The sequence below is a fragment of the Centrocercus urophasianus genome, unplaced genomic scaffold, assembly GCF_019232065.1.
Source record: "Centrocercus urophasianus isolate 14NV4802_14NV808 unplaced genomic scaffold, USGS_Curo_1.0 seq_23, whole genome shotgun sequence".
Taxonomy (NCBI): domain Eukaryota; kingdom Metazoa; phylum Chordata; class Aves; order Galliformes; family Phasianidae; genus Centrocercus; species Centrocercus urophasianus.
Window position 1 is genome coordinate 15,512,151 of NW_024884789.1, and position 17,593 is coordinate 15,529,743.

Genomic DNA, 17,593 nt, shown 5'->3' on the forward strand with positions numbered 1-17,593 from the left:
AGGGATTCAGAGGAGATGAAAAACAACCCTTTTTCCTCCTCAGAACCATAAGCAAAACAGGTTTAACTTGGTAACTGCTTAACACTTGATCCTAACGGCAAACCAGCCCTTCTCCTTTCTTCTTCACCTTCACAGGCAGCTCTGCTCCACAGCCACCACGGAATTTAGCAACAAATGCCTTACAGAGCTCAAAGCTTTAAGGCACACTGGCATGAAAACAACACCAAATGACACAGTGTTTTCAAGTATTCTCTAAGAAAAAGAAACCAAAACTTTATTTAGTAGAAAACTTTCAGAATACAAAATGGGTCTGTTTGTAGTATTACAAGGACAACATACTCATTAAAGACAATTCCTGTTCTCCTAAGGTGTAGTCCCGTTTCATGCTGCACCCTTTATTTGTTGCTTTCATCCTCACAGAGTGGCTGAGCAATTCTTCTTCTGCAATGCCATCAAAAAAGAAGTCCTCATTGAAGATGGGATTCCTGCTTCTCTTTATAACAGTGCTTCTCTGTTTCTGTGTTTTCCCTGGCACCAGGGAGAGGGTAATGCAGCAGTTTATGTTTTTGGGCTCTACAGAGTCATCATATAAACCCTCTGCACTGATCAGACGGATCCTCAGCCTTTCATTTTCTGAGCAGTATTCAGCTGACAGTCTCAACATGCCCCCCTTGTCCATGACTACGGTGCTTTCTCCCACCAGTCTCTGCCGGCCTCGGGCAAAGTCCAGGGGAAAGAGGGGAGAACAAGACACACTGCAGCTCCGTGCGGCGAGCAGCCCCTCCGAGGCCCGCCTGATGGCACTGGGGCTGTTATCAGTGGAGCTGCTCTCTTCTGTAGACAGAGAATTATTCCTGGACATGCCAGATTTGTTCTTGGCCTTCAGGGCTCGGCAGAGCAATCCTTCCTGACTTCGTGCCTTGATCAAGGAGCAGGATCTGGGAGGCGATCTGCTGAGAAGCGGGGAGCTGAAAGGAGAGGAGTCGCTGGAGGAGGCAGTGTCGCTGTCGCAAGCACCCTGCCTGTGCAGGTGCCTGGGAGGCAGCCTTACCGAAGTGAAGCTGATAGCAATGGGATTGGACGTGTTCCCTTTGCCACCGAATGTGTTAGCTCTGGATCGAGGCCGTGTCAGGCTGGGCAGAGCCCCGCACGTGTCACCGTGGAAGATCGATTCCTTTCTCCTGGTGTGGGGACTCTCCAGCAAGGTGCAGAAGCCGTAGGAAGTGGGAGCTCTGGGGAAGTGAGGCAGGGAGAGCGCAGCTTGGGACTGCGGGTCTGAGTTGGTGCCTTCTTCCTCCAGCGCTGGGAACTCTTCAGCACTTTCCACCTGGATGAAGTGGGGCAAAGAATAACCGGAGCTGTGGTCAGAGGAACTGAGACGTGCATCCTCTGAGCCGTGGTGCTGGCGGGAGCCGGGACCCTGAGCAGGAGCAGCGGTGCTCAGCCGGGGGGGGATGCAGAACTCCGGGATTCTGTCCGGGGTGAGCACGTTGGGGAAAGCAGCAGCCCCCAGGCGGGCTTTTTCCAGCAGATGTTGGCCGGGTGGCAGGCCCAGGAAGGAGGCACACGGGAGGTTCCTGCTGCCCTGCGGCGGTCTGATCTTGTCCAAGAACCACATCGCTGCACCCAGACGGGAGGTCCGCAAAGGAGAAGAGCCGAGAAGGCAAATCTACCTGTAGACACAGAAATGCAAAACTACATTAACGTGTTTCCCAGGCATTCTGCAACAAGGCAAAGCACTGAGGATGCCGAGAACAGCGGGACGGGTACAAATGCAGTCCGCACGTCCAAACGAGCAGCCTCTGCTCGGCACGCCGCCGTCAGTAAAGTCTCATGGATTTTGCCGCAAGGACAAAATGAAGCCACCAGAAGAGAGGCTCAACGACATCGAGTCGCTACCCTCCCCGAGCGACCCCTCCGTGCTCCCCCGGAGCCGAGCCGAGCCCAAGCCCTACCTGCCGGCTCCCAGCGGCGCTCCACTCCGGTGTCTCCGCGGCTGTCGGTCCTTTTCTAGCGGCGCCGGGCGCCTCCCACAGAAAGGGAGGGACGGAGGCAGCGGGGGGGCTGCGGGGCCCGAACGTCCCCTGTGCCAGCGCGCTCTTAACCGGGCATGGAATGGTCATAGAACGAGCACGTGGCGAAAAAGCTCGATTTGCGCCTGGCGCCCTCGCAGAGCAGCGCCCGGCTGGGGAGGGCTAACCCTGAGCCACAGCCGCCCCTGCGGGAGGAAGCCCCTCGTCCTCCCCGTTCCCAGCTGCTTTTCATTCGCGGACGCTTTCGAGATTATCTATCAAACGCAGTACAAAGGCAGAATTGTCTCGGTGCTTCCTTTCTTCTTGAGAGCCTGGCTGTTTTCCAAACCAAGAGCAGTAGGAAGCGTGGAGAGCGATTTTCCCACCTCATTTGAAAAAGACGTGTCTGCTTTTCCGCATCGGGCTGCGTGTCCCCTCGCCGTGCTATCCACAGAGCGTGAGACAAATAAGCCCCGAGGCAGCACCTGTCAGTAACACAGAGCAACGGTGCAACCAGAATGTGGACGAAATAAGTAGAAAGGGGGCAAAGAAACGCTTTTGCAAGTCACCTTGACAAGGAGCACCTTAAAAATGCAGGCATGCATGTCCCTTATGGGACGTCGCACAGAGCACGGTGGGATCCGTGAGCTTTCCCAGCACAGCTCTGCAATGCAGCAGAACACAAATGGAGCTCTGCACACTTTATGATCGTGCTAAAGGCTGCTAAGAGAAACCTTCACTGCACACCTGTGAAAGGTTAGCTGAAGCTCAGCTGAAGCTGAATGCCTGTAACACAGTGCCAGGAACAATTTTGTCTTTCCTTTCCTCCCTGAAGAGCTAAAGTTCATGTTTACTTGGCTTGAAATAGACTGGATGTGCTCAGAGGAAACAGATCAAGTGGGTTTCAGGGGCAGGGAACATTTTGAACCTGCTGAAAGGTTCAGCTAGGAACACACGTGTCCTGGGGCTCAGCCCTGCCTCACTGCCGCTCATTTTACAAGCTTCACTTTCGTAATCATCCTCTAGGGGGTTAAATAAGACACAATCAAAATGCCCGAAAGCGCTCTGCAAGCTAATGCATAGGGGTCTGGAGGGGGATCCTGCACCTTCCCCAGCACTTGGGAACACGCTCCTTTGGGCAGCAGAGCTGCACGGCACACGTTGCGTGGCACACACTACAGCGGCACTGGATGGTAGCACCACAACCCGTACTGCATAGCACAGAACTTCCACAGCGTAAGGAAGCTTCATCCCATGCCTCTGCCTTTAATATCAAAGAAAGATTGGCCTCTACAAATGGAGAAAAGTGAAGAAACTGGGGCTTTCTAGTGGGAAGCTTATTATTTCTAGTGACAGTTCACAGATGTTGCCCAGAGCCAGCCATCATGGCACGGTGTGATAAGGCAGCTACCCTGCTTTAGGTGCACCATTTCCATTTAGCCTTCATCTACACTTAGCAAAAAAAATCGCTAGAGATTCCCCAAATCCCCTCATCTGTCACCCCCCTCCTTCCAGTGACTGAGGGCAAGCAGGTGCCTAATGGTGGGCGCTGTGAACCCCCCTCCCAGCACGCTGTGGCCATTTACAGACAGCTGCTGTGCTGGCAGCTCGGCGGCCCTGGAGTACTTGTACAGCTCCCTGGGAACAGGCACTCCAGCGCACGATTAGCTGCTTAGCTTCCTGTCTTCAAAAGAATTGCTCTTTTCCTCTAGTATTTTCAGAGCGTAATTAAAAAGCAAGTAAGCTTCCTGTTGCTATAAAAACGCCTGCAATAAGCCTCTTCTGAACGGGAAGGGCTACAACTCGTGGATGAGGCTTTCCCACCCCCCGTACCGAACATCGGGAGGAACTCCACGACCGGTGCTGGACGAGCCGGGGCAGCGGGAAGCCCCCAGCCGGGTGACGCGGGGTCGGCCGAGCCCAGCCGCTGTTAGGCGACTCCGCGCCGCTTTCGTTCCCGGAGCCGCGGAGCAGCGGCGGCCCACTGGCGCCCCCTGCCGGCCGTGTGCTGCGGTTCCCGGGGCTGCGCCGGCCTCGAGCGTCTCGAGGCTTCATCCACCGGAAATTCTTGATTCAGGGTTTAGTTTAGAAATGATTTCATTCTCCCGCAAACAAAGCAATGCCCTGCTTATTTGTTAAAGAAACACGGGTAGCTCCACAAGCTGCCGAGCGTGAAGATAATATGCATGTGCACCCCACACCCAACCACTGTAAGCTATTTCTGTGATGGAAGGAGAGCATCCTTAGCCTGTACAACTGCACAGCTTGTCCAGTGCAGCTGTTTTGGTAGAAAACATCTCTATTTACACTAATCCAGAGGTGTGCTCCAGTTATTCATCTATCATAGAATGGCTTAGGCCGAAAGATACCTTAAAGCCCACCCACCCGCTGCAGTGGGTTGGCTGTCTCTCAGCAGATCAGGCTGCTCAGGATCCCATCCAACTTGGCTCTGAACACCTCCAGAGATGGGGCACCCACAGTTTCTCTGGGCATCTGTGCCAGTGCCTCACCACCCTCTGAGTAAAGAACTTCTTCCTGACGTCTAACCTACATGTCTCCTGTTTCAATTTAAAGCCCTTCCCCTTGTTCCATAATTAGCAGGCTGCGTAAAAAGTTGATTGCCTTCCTGTTTGTAACCTTTCTTCAAGTACTGGAAGGCCACAGTGAGGTTTCCCTGCAGCCTTCTCTTCTCCAAGCTGAACAAGCCCAGCTCCCTCAACCTTTCATAACAGGAGAGGTACTCCAGCCCATTGGTCATTTATGGCAGTGGTTGGCTCAAGGGACTGGAAGGAAACCCAGGGGAAAGCCTTTCACCCTGGGTGACAGTGGGTCCTGAGGTGCAGACACACAGCACAGGAGCTCCCCACCCCCAGCTCAGGGCACATCACCTCCCCTAGGGCTTGGCAGTCTCAAAGAGTCCCCTGGAAGAAGCTCAGACTCTACCCTTCCTGCCTGGCACTTCCAGCCAAGATGAGCAAGAGAAAAAGAAAACCTTTTTGGAGTGTCAACTGTATAGGGAGTAATAGGGAACTTGCAAGGAGAGCAGGGATGAGGTGGCAAAGACTTCCAACAGTCATTCAGTTGTAGTTTCCTGAAAAAACATCAATAGACTGAGAGGCATTTGGACTTTTTGTTGTTAGATATCAATATTGTAAGCAAATATTTAGCACATTGATTCATTCCTGTCATTTGGACAAAGGTCTCATAGCAGCCTGCTCACCACTTCCAGCCTAGATCAGTCACTTGTGTAGCGTGCTCAGTAGTTGCAGAGATCCAGCAAATCTAATCTGAAAACTTCCTTATGCTATTTCATATTGTGTAGCAGCTGGTATTTTATCTCATCAGCAGAGGCCAGTTCCTGTGCAATTTTGTAAGTGTACTTGCTCCTCTGAACAAATGAATGAAAGAACTGAAGAATGAATGCTGCTTGGCAGCATGAGCATGTGAGTAGCAGGGCCTTTCAGGCACACTTAGGCTTTATGCAGAGCGTATCAAGTGCCTCTGGCCCACCAGGTTGATCTGAAGAATTCCTTCTTTGAAGTGTATTATATGGTCCTGTGACAAGAAGCTGACACTTGCCATTCAAAACCCAAAGAGATTATGCTGTCCTAATTCCACTGCCACTGAACTCAGCAAAACCAGTCTGGTCTCAGTCTGAAGTATGGTACTGCAGAAGCATCTTGCCATATGTTTCTTTAAATGCTTCTCCATGTTTAAAATGGAGATATACCCAATCCCAGGCAGTATCTCCTTCAAATCTATTTCAAACCTGACATTTACAGCCTTTATACTATTTCCCCTTCCACACACACACTGTCCTCCAAAGAGCACAGACCAGAAACAACCTTAAACAGAAGGAAGGAAAGGTTAGTTCTCTACTGCACCTCAAACACAGGCTGTTGAGCCTTCCTGGCTGGCTGCAGTGTGTCCTGCAGGTACAGTACGTATAAAGCTTAAGTGCACTAGGTGACGTTGCTGTGTTGAAGTAACAACCTGCTAGTACAAACAGCACTCATGGGAATGAATGAGGCAGCAAGCCAAGGCCATTTCAAAAAGGATGATTTACCTTGTCAGAACATGCCAGGTCTTAATTCAGAGTGTTAAATGTTTTAAAAACAGGTGTGTTGACAGACATCACTTCCCTCCCATGTCAAAGACGGGGGTGTCAGTGAACAAGCAGAGTTTCTTGGCTCACCCATGATAACATTAACTGCAGCTGCCTGCAGGCCACAGTGTTCTGTGAGAGCCTGTGAATATGACAGCTCCAAGGAGCCAAGTCTCCCCTGCTCAGCTGCACACCATGACAGCAGGCATCAAGGAGCCACTGCCCATTTTGGGAGTTCTGCTGTCAGATAGAGGGCTCCTAATGTGCACATGCAGGAGTGCGTGCCTGAAAAGCTGCCTCCAGGAGCACGTGAGAATGTGCTTCAGAGTCTGCTGGTGCAAAAACTATTGTTACAGAATACTAATTGCATCAGTATTTTGTGCTCTCCAGATATACAGCTAGAGTATTTCTTAAGGACAAACACCAAGTTAGTCATCTATTTAAAACTTGATATAAATGTTTGTTGAGTAGTTAAAAAAAAAATCTACAACGCAGAGCTGATTCCCTCCTCCTCATCACATGGTGAACCCCTATTTGTTTATATCAGCTGATCCCTAGACTCTGTTTGATCTAAGATTTGACTTGGAGATATTCCTGCTTTACAGTAAGGTAAGGCAGCCACTGCCAGTCCAGGCAGCTCCACCCAGACTCACAAGTATAACATTAAGAAGCAATTTGATGAATCAGAAGAGGATTTCCTACAAGTATTACAATTTAATTGAACATCTTTATAAAGAAAGTGACACACTGATAGGACTGGCTTCAGCATCTTGGTGGCTAGGAGGAAAATCATGCAAGCGCAATCCATTTCAGAGTGGCATCGCTAGTCAGCAGCACCTAATAAACAAAAAAGGTTGCTTTTGGTACAGTGCAAAGCTTTGCTTCAAATGACATTTGAAAATCACCATCAACTCCTAGCCCTGACACTTGCTGGTGTTCATCTATATCCTGCCGCCAGATCTGACTGGCCTCTCCCTCATGGAAAATGCCCAAGATAGAAAAATTATGCAAAGATTACACTTGGATTTCTTTCCAAACTGATGGGAATCCAATGCAAGGAGGAATTGAAGTATTTCCTCAGACCTACAGCATGTAGCCCTCCAGATCTAGACTGTGCTCCTGCTTGCTAACTCTGCATTTTGCAGCAAATGGCCCGTCACCAGAATACTCTTAATTCTAGAAAAGGAGAAGCAGAAAGGTGATACATCCTTGCCATGGAGTGTCTGATGACAAACCCTCACTGTGCTGACAGTATCAGCCCCATCCGAGATCTGTATTGCTTTTGGTTTTCCTTTTCTGTATGGGCTACAGAATATCATCTGGCAGCAAAGGTGAAGAGTGAACAACCATTTCACCACGATGTGACCTGGTAGGAAAGAAGAAAATTGTTCATGCAATAGGTCTTCAAATCCAACATGACCACCTACAAGCTATTGAAATGTATTTTACCCTCTGATATGGAACTCCACAGCCTTTGACACAGGTGTACAAAAACTGACTGGCTTAAATTCTTCATCTGATCTGTGGCCTGTCCTTTTGCAGTAGCTGTGTGCCACAGCTTGAAGCTTTAGTCCAGCACAAGCTGTTGATATTTTACCAGAGCTCTATCCTCCTTTGTCTCTAGGTATTTTTCTGTATAATCCTTTTCTTCCCAACCTCTCTACATGAGCAGTTAGACGGAGCCTGGACAAATATTAATTGTTGAAAATACAGCATAAACCAGGCAAACAACACAGATAGCAGAGTTCTGCTCTTTACAGTGTTAACATCCTTTTACAAACTATTTTTTTTCTCCCCATAGCATCTCAACAAGCTTTCTGCCATCTGAGCGAACACGGCACTTGCACAGATTCAGAAGGCTGACAGTTGCTACCAAAACCAATGCCTTTTTATTTATTCCCAGTAGATCTGTTGTCTTAATGCTAAAGTTCTCACTGGCAGATTCCCTGCTCTTTTGGAGACCCTTACAACTCCACCCTCCATCCTCAGACTGTCCTCAGCATTTCTCCACTCAGGACAGTTCTATTTTAGAAGCACCCAGGTGCATTCAGCAGCTGTACACAAGTTTTCTGTCCACCAAGTTGTTGTGTTTCTGTGCAAGTATTTTTGAAATGAAAGTGTTCTGCATTTTTCACTTTCTATTTAAAAAGCAGGCGCTGTTAAGCTCTTGACCCTGTATGTTCATATAGATAATCCATGGCTACCTCACTTATGCCAGTGCTCCTTATGCCTGCAGATTACTTGGAAAACACAGGTCATTTTGAGTATCAGTAGTAGGAAAAGAAGCAGCCTATCAGTGAAACTGCTACCAGAATTGATTTCAGGAGATGTTGTGAAGAGCCCTATAGACTTCTGGTGACTTTAGGAACAGGCTTGGGATCTTACAGAAGTGCTACTTATAGTGCTAGGAAATAGAAGGGAAGAGATAGTGACAGTTTTGTTACCTGAAAGAAATTGTTTGTCACAAATTTCATTTAAAACAAATTAGACGAAAAGTCATATACTCTGGGATAAAGGAATATTGCAGCACCCCCTGCTCTCCTCTCAAATCCCAGTGCTGAATATCTGCCATTAATGGTTTACAACCAGAAAAGTAGCAAACTGGGTTAAAAACACATACAGAACAACAGCAGTTCAAAACAGTGAACAGCAAAAGCGTGAGAAAAGCAAGGACTTTCTCTGACAAAATCACTTCCAAGTCAGGGAATACACTGGCATGAGAAAACAAACAGCTTTACTACTGCTCCCAAACACACAGAGTTTAAACATATGGCTACAAGATATTACTATATAAAGAAAACCAAATTGAAGTGATTGCAGTCATATACACATTGCTACAGGGAAAAGCAGAAATAGGCTCATGTGAGTGCATGAGATTCCCCGGCACTTTGTAGAAATCGTAACATGGTTAGGAACTTCAGTTAAGAGGGGAGGAGGAAACAAAACCCTTTTTCTTTAGCTGCCTCAGCCTCTCTTATTCCCTGAAGTGAGCTCCAAGCCTGATCCCAGTCTGAGCCTCCCTCCCCGGCCCCTTGGGGCTGGCAGCCTCCCTGCTGGAGGCTGGGAGCAGCCGATGTGTTACACATGGCACTGGTGTGCTGGGAGCCTTCCCTCTCCACCCCAAATGCTTAAATGGAAATAAGCTACAATCTGCTTGCCATGCATGTTCCACTTGATGTCTTGCACTACCCAAAAGCATGGCAGAATAAAATATGTGAGCACTTGAAATGCGTTTTTTGCTATCCATACAAGGAAATTAAAGGATAATTTCCTCTGCTTTGTAGCACTCAGAGGCATCTCTTGCCACTTTTTCAGTCTGTCAGTAAAAATAACATGCAGTGAAAGCTCTGAAAAATGGCTTCCCAGCACTGGTTTTATAAGAGGCTGCACAGACGAGGTTGTTGAGAAGAAAGATGAGATAGCAGGGAATACCATTTCCATCCTGTAGCTACGGGAAGCACAGCTCTTCCTTTGTGACCAGCAGCACTTGGAGCTGAGTGTGAAACCAGACTGGTGATCGAGAAGGTTTTTGTTTTCCTCCCATCTGAGTAAGTGATGAAGGAGCCTTCTTGGATTGTGGCTTTGTACTCTCTCATCTACTCCTAGGTAGATGCTCAGGCATGGATGTGTGTGTGTGTGTGTGTGTGAGTATAGGGATGGTAGGGCAGCCCCTCCTTGAAGTCTTTGGGACTGGAAAGACTTGGAAGCTGTTGATTCACTGCAAAAGAAGAAAAACCTCTGGCCTTCAGAGTCAGCAGGTGTACAGGCACTGACAGAGCATGGCTCTGGCTTCTGATATTTGTAACGTCAAGCTACATAACAACAGCACTCTCACTCTGTGTTGTTTGCTTTATTTGCTATTTACTCTGATCAGGAAGCACAACTGATCTTTACTAATTAAAATATTATACTCACTGATTCGCTGCTCAACAATTCTCCTACAGTATCAAAGCAGTGGCATTCAACAGCAGATAAAGTGGCAGTCAGGCCAGGGCAGCTTCAGCCCCAACGTAGCTGGGTAGCACTGCCCTGCAGAGGCCAGCCTTTTCAGGCAATCTGAAGTCATTAACAGCTGCCCCACTTCACCTGTCAGCAGCTCAGCCCCCTTGAGTTGTCAAATCCTCTTTAGAACAACCCATCTCAGCTCTTACAGTGTCATTAAAATCTCTTCTACTTTCTGTTTGACCAAAGGCCCTCAGAAATCAGATAGAATCCTGTCATTACAGGTCATTACAGAACACTGCTTAGGCCACTGTTCTGAAGAAAAGTTGCTAAATAAAATAGAGGCTTGTGGATGTCTTGTTAGCCATACTCCTGATACTCCATTCCACTGATTTCTTAAAGTACTGCACTATTTAACAGGTCCCTTCAAGGACTGTTTCAATGGTAAATAATCCTACTGGACTGCACAAGACCAAATTTCACCCAGTTTGAAATGCTCTTGGGCTTGTGCTATTATACAGGATACTTTGATTTAAGTATTTTTGAGAAGTATCTGCAGAGTGCTGCCCAGTGGAAGTGTGAAAAACCATTTCATAAGTCAGTTTAAGTTAGCAGCACTTCATGTCCTCCAGGCAAAGAAATACTTTATAGTTTATCTACATGATAAAGTATCATTAAAAGAAAGAATTAACGGAAGATTGCTATCAGTGAATGACAATAAGATGAAAGATTGATGTGATCACAGGAAATGCAAACAAATTATACCTCCAGGGGCTCAGTGAAAAATGGGGCAGAAACTGACAGTTTATGTGATTAAAATAAATCACCATCAGTCCTGGAGATGGAGCAGCTGGGAGTCAGCTCTCCCCTCAGTTGTGCTGAGTTTACCTTTGTGTAATGCTTCACAACCTGAGAAGAGAATCACGTGCCAAATGCACGCTGTGCTCCCATCAACCTTCACAACAGTGACTCCAGAGTGTCCACCAGTAATATTCCTATCCAGCAGGTCATTTTTCCCAGGGCATTGGAGCTTCATGGAAAACAATGCAGCAACATGAGGTTTCTTACCAGCTCTTGTACACAGGAACTGCTGGAATTCTCTGGTTGATTTTATTGTGCATTTCTTTTCAATCAGCATCTCACCAGCAATCTGTAACATCAAAAGCAGCAACAGTTTTCTTTCTTCAGCGCTCCCAAAGTAGAGTGTGTGTCTTTTCCATTTTACTGTATTTTTTCCTATATCAGTCCTTTCACAGCACAGTCCCCATGCCACCCTTTTATCTCTCCATCTAGGCCATTGGTGAAACCATTTGTCATACAGTGGTCCTCATTCACATTTCAATGCCATTGAAAAAAACGTATTGACCAAAGAAGGCCAATCTGGTAGGATTAGAGCACTTCATCTCATAAAACATGAAAAAATATTACATAGCATTGCCTTTCCGATCTGTTATGTCTTTTCTCCTGCCTCAGGTTACATTGTACTCAAGCTCCACTTTCTTCTTCCCCTAGAAAATAAGTGCCTGTCAGGTTTCTGCTATTTCCAAATCCAGCTCTGTTTAACATACCAAATCCATTTTCTAAACTCATTTCTAAAGGTTGTGCAGACATTTGATTGCAGAAGAAGCAGCTATGACAATGCTTTCCCTGTGGCATGACCACTCTAGACATCCCTCTAGTGTTACCAGCAACTCTACTGTTGACATTAGAGTTTCTTTGAAGACTATTTATACAGGGCAGATTTGCAGAGTAGGCCATTTTTGGATAAGGAATGCAGAGCTGGAAGGGATCTCCTAGGTTGCTGAACATGATCCCCTGCTATTGCAGACACCACATTATTCAATTCCCCATCATGAACTTACACTGCATTGTGAAAAGTCAAGTTTCAGTACTGTTTCTCCCAGAGGAAAATCATTCCAGAATCCAATCACTGCAGATAAACTTCATGTTCTTTGGGTTTTCTCTTGTACAAGAGACTAGTCCTATCCTTCCCTGCAGTAGGAACACTCAGTGTTTTATATCAAAGAAGGAATATTTATTGTATCTATGGGAAATGTACATCCTAATACATGCCTCTTTCCCAACCACTTTACACTAACTGCTCATGGTGACTCGTGGTTGACTTATAGCTGAACCATTATCCCCAGTGGCTGACCAGTGACATCATGGAGGGTTTCGTTCTTTCTCCTAACTGCAAGACTACGCATTTTAAAGCTCTGAATTTCCTCCTGTTTCTTTTACTTCATCCCTGTGGACAAGTTCTCTTTCTCTTGTGTTAGAGGAACAAGAATTTCTCCATCTTTGTCAAAATCCTCCCCCACAGGATGTCTCACGTAAAGGCTTTCTTTGTTTGAGGGAATAAGCAGAGAATGTTGGTAATCAGAAATCCAAACAAACAATACTTCCTGGACAGAGGCCAAGGGAAAGCTGCATAGAAATATTCTACTCAGAGTTGAAATGGATTACCATCAGGACTGTTCAGGTGAAAATATATGCTCATTTCACTGCTCCTTCTAAGCGCAGGTGTGAGCAGGCACATGTAGGAGATTCACTGTGTGCAATATAAGCTCCTTAAGAGTACATATCAGTGCTTTGCAATCTGTGGACTATGAGCTCCATGTCACTGTGATGGACTGTCGATCAGTCAGGTTTACTTGCAGTGAACCCTGCAGTGAACATGCAATTATATCAGCAGTATGCTTGGCAGCTATAGCCAGTTCCTCTAGATAGAGACTAGTCAGAAAACGAAAACAACATTTCAAGCAAGAAGAATGCAGCTAACTGCTCCTAGCTACTCTCTCCTAGGTTACTCTCATCTATAAATGCGGTAATTTCCTGAGGCAAAACTTCCAGTTTCTCACTCTCTTTGCTGTTTGGTAACCAAATAGCAGATGGCTGGACTACAATTAGACATACATACATGGTACCACCTGCTAGATACACTTTTTTGTTCACACTGGAACAGCTGTTATTCTCCAATTTTGCAAATTCAGAGTGAAGGAGAAGAGTAATTTTTTAATTTTTTCTTTGGCAGATGCTTTAATTCTCTGCAGGGTATGACAGTACAAACTCAAATTTAAGATTATAGGTGATCATAATGTTTTGCAACAGCTTTGCAAGTCGAACAGTGGACATTTAGTAAGTTAACTTAAGGAGTCCCATAACCAAACAACATCGAGCCTCAGCCACGTACGTTTTTTTTTTTTCCCATAAAGAATCTTCTTCTATGTTTAGTAACACAAACTCAGCTAAGATATTGAAAGTTTCCTAACAAAGTGAATAGGATATTCAGCAATAAAGCCACCAATGCACCAAAAACCTCCCAGAAGATAAGATAGAAAGTGTTATCGCTTCATCTTTAAAAATGAGGGACACGAAGAGATACATACAGTGCATCACTTCCATGTTTTCCAGCTCAATGGTCCATAAGTCAGTCCTTTAACCTATCAATAACACGGCATGATTTTCTCAGAGGCACTGATACAGATGAACTTCATTTTAGCATGGTGTATCAGGCATGGTGGTGATGGGTCAACAGCTGGACTAGATCTTAGAGGTCTTTTCCAGCTTTAATAATTCTATTAAAAAGCACAGAGCTGATAGATCTTACTGAAGTAATGGCTCTTCCTCCTTGGGAAAACAGGGAGTTTCCTGCTTGACCAACCTCATCTCCTGCTATCACTGAGTGACTCCCTGGTGGATGAGAGAAACACCATGGGCATAGTCTACCTAGGCTTTAGCAAAGCCCAGAGAGCAATGATGAATGGAGTTAAATCCAGCTGCAACCAGTTGCAAGTGGTGTTCCCCAGGAGCCAGCATTGGGGCCCATCCTCTTTAATACCTTTATTGACAGTCTGGATGAGTGCACTCCCAGTAAGTTTGCAGATAACACCAAGCTGGGGGGAAGTGTTCGTCTACCTGAGGATAGGAAGGTCCTACAGAGGGATCTGGATAGGCTGGATCAATGGATTCCATGAATATGCAGGCTTACTTGAAAGAAATGAGCTGGGCTACAGGTAGCAGAATCTAGTTTACACTGGTGTTAAAGTTGTCACAAAAACTTGAGCTGATCACTGTTAACATGGTTCCCACTCACAGGTACAAACAAAACACGCCTTACTTTGCTGGAGTCGTTGTTTTTAGTGATTGCTTTCCCCTCAAAGGCTCTACATTTAAAAACCAAGTCCAAGTGGTCAATCAGCAAGCATCACTACTTCTTGAAGTGGCTGTACTTCAGTGCTGGGTGGAAGAAAACTTATCTCATTGAATTGCTGGGCAGGAACAGTGTCTAAGCACACAAGAAACATCTGCAAAATCTGACAGAGAGCCAGGAAAGGATTTAGAATTTAGACTGGTAGGCACTGTTGCCATGTAGCCAAGTTCCCTGAGGCAGAATAAATTTCCCCACAGTACTACAAAGCTGTAACTCCCTCCACAGTCACTAATACCTAGTGCCTTGCTAATATCTAATGCCTTGCTCTCTTTCTTTCCCCCACCCCCTTGTCTAGTAGCTTTGTTTTTCAAACCATTTTCAAGCCATTACCAGTTGGCGCCTTTAGCCAGCACTCCCTGCCACTGAACACCTCTAGCCACAGATGCACCCTCAGAGCATTTCCACCCAGCAGAGCACCTTGTGACAGGCTGCATCTGTGCCACACTGCTGGGGCCTCCTCACCACAGCAGGATGGATGGGCAGCACAGAGTGAGGGTTTGACCCCTGGGTGCAAGTTCTGTTCTGCTTCAGAAAAGTTTCCTTGGGTGTACAACCTTTAGGCTTGCCTGAGCCACACTGAGGGAAGAGAAGGAGTCCTGAGCCACATATAAAATATATGATATGGTTAACATATGCAAGTATTGAAACTTATTACAGCATTAAAAAAAAGAGGGCAACAAAAACATAGAACTGGCAGGTTAGACACATGGTTTAGGCCATGATGAGAGGTGCGTGTGCTTGTTGTCAAGGAGGCAAGACATACAGCAGCTCTGTAGTGCCAACGTTGCAGGTGCATTTAAGGATGTAGGCAGATGCATGATTGACTGCTAAGATGTGCCTTGCATTTGTAGCTCAGGTGCTCTTACACTCTGCTGGATATCTACCTGCATTCCCAGGAAGTTGCATGCCTTTGCCATTTTAGCTCCTTATCAGCAGCTCAGCCATCTGTAAAGCCTACAGGAAAACATACATGGATTTCAGCTGCACGCCATGCCCAAATAACCAGCTGTCCCTTACCAGGGCCACACCTCAAACAACCTCCTTTAGCTCTGAGTTCCGTCAGTTATAGAACCATCATTGCTTACTGAAGTGATGCCACATCCTAACAAGTCAGTGCTAATTCCAACCACTGACCAGGAAGTTTGAAAAGCCACAAGGTTCCCAGCAGCAACACCTTGGCTCCATTGGTATGCCAACACCACAACCTTCAGCATCTCATCATTCAGTCCTGTGCTTGCACACGTAGCCTCTGGTGACTTGGGAAGAGATTGAAAGGGGCTGTCTCTGTTAAAGCCTCTTACTCTACTACTGTGCCATGTCCTGCCCAGAAGCAGAGGAAAGGGGTGATCAGATTTGCAAATGAGAAATGTGACAGTGTCATTTCCCACACATCTCCACCTTAAATTCTAGTCAAGAAATTGATTATTGACATGGACCATCAGAGAGATGAACAAAACTAAAGACTTTGTGGAGAAATTACAAGTTATTCCATTGATCAATTTTTTTAATTTCCATTAATTTTAATGAAATGTAACATCCTGGAATCCCATTTCCCCTACTAACACTAGTCATACACATTCAGAGTTTCATTCAGAGAAACTTTTTCTTCGAAAATCTGCAAAATCCTGAAGCATTGTAATTTTAACTTTTTTTCCCCCTAAGAAAACATATTTCTTCCTCTGTTCAGTTTGTTCTAGAAACTGGACATACAGCTTATTGGCTTTTTTACTTTTTACTTCTTTTGGATAATTGAAAAGCAAGTCCCATTGAAGCCCTGATGTACAATCTGTTCCTTGGGATGGAGAATGAAGCAGTACATCATCTGAGATGGCCATATGAAAGCACACCACCAACTTCACAGCAAAAAAAGAACAGCAATCCCTTGTTTAATGAGTCAGGCTCCTGGGTTGAGCCCTTGCTGCATTTCCCTCAATTTTCTGGCACTCACTGAAACACTCAGATGAGGACTGTATGTATTCCTTGCTTCCTGAGAGGTGTTTTCTTACTTCATAATCATTCTCCATTTTCCCAGTACTGCCTCAACGTGAGAGCACCAAGATCATGCAAAAAGGTACGTTCCCCAATTCCGTGTTGCTCCTATTAGTTCCCAAGAGCTTGCAGTCTCAGCTTTGGGGAGCTTTCATCTGAGGAAAAGCACAGCTGAAAGTCTGCTCCATAACTGCAGGAGTGAAACTCCCTTTTCCCTATGTAGTTTAGAAATATTTAACCACTTCATTTTTATGACCGTAAATGAATATGAAGTAAAATTCATGTAGAACCATTAGAGTAAATTAATTTTAGAATAAAATTGAATCAAGTAATTGAGGGCTACAAAACACTCCTGTGCAAGCTGCACTTCTAATTTGCATGGTAACCCTGGTTTGGCAATTATGCTGTATTGAAATAATGCTGAAACCAATCCTGAGGCGGAACGGGTACCAGACAGTGCTATTAAATGTAACACTTGTCATATTCCTGCAGCTGCATGATGACATAACAAGGCCTGGCACACCCAGCAGCACACAGCATCACATGGGTTGCAGTCCCCGGCTCTCTAGAAACATGTGCACTAGCAGCTAATTAATCCAGCAAAGTAGCTGTTGCTTCAGCACTGCAACGTCCATTTTTAAGATTCATTAAGCGCTTCCCTGAAGAGAGAGCTGAATTCTGTCAGGCAATAGGTCAGGTATTGTCATGCATTATGGCCCTGGCTCAGAAATACTTGAAAGCTCCCTCTTAGCCATAAAAACAGGGCTCTGCATCACCACTTTGGGACGTACTTTCTTGCTAGGAAAGCAAGGATACAAGGCTCGCAAGCAAGCCATGGCAAGGCCTAATACCCCCCTGGGTGTATCACTGGGTGATATACATCATAAAGAATGGATTTTACAGATACTGAGTGCAGATAGGCAAATCATGCCATTTCCAAAAACAAAGGCCTATCAGGTAAGAACTACCAAAAAAATTATTCCTTACTTTTTGAGATGCTTTTTCCAACAAGGAAAAGGTTACCATTATATCAGCCTAGCTGCCCTTACTCTTTTGTTATTGCCACACTAATAGCTGGATTACAATACTATTTCAGACATTCAGCCTTTATTCTAGCTGCTGAATCTGAGTAATCAAATTTGAAATTGAAAAAGAAAAAAAGAAGGAAAGAAGGGAATGATGCTTTATTCAAGTGGTAGAAAAAAATACAACAAAAAGAAACGAGAGTCAGGAAAAGGACATGAAAGTGCCAGTAGTTACTGCAAACATGGGAGGGAACACATGTGAGCAAGTGGACCTCAGAGTTGTAACAGATCAGTTCAGTACACATTT

General features: G+C 45.7%; 1 protein-coding gene across 1 annotated transcript; it reads right to left on the minus strand.

Moving 5' to 3' along the window:
• Window positions 1-238: 238 nt before the first annotated feature.
• Window positions 239-1,934, minus strand: LOC122163245 (C2 calcium-dependent domain-containing protein 4C-like). Its single transcript, XM_042824381.1, has one exon. It carries the CDS (start codon window positions 1,616-1,618, stop codon window positions 323-325), a length of 1,296 nt encoding a protein of 431 aa, XP_042680315.1. The 5' UTR covers window positions 1,619-1,934; the 3' UTR covers window positions 239-322.
• Between the last annotated feature and the right edge of the window lie 15,659 nt (window positions 1,935-17,593).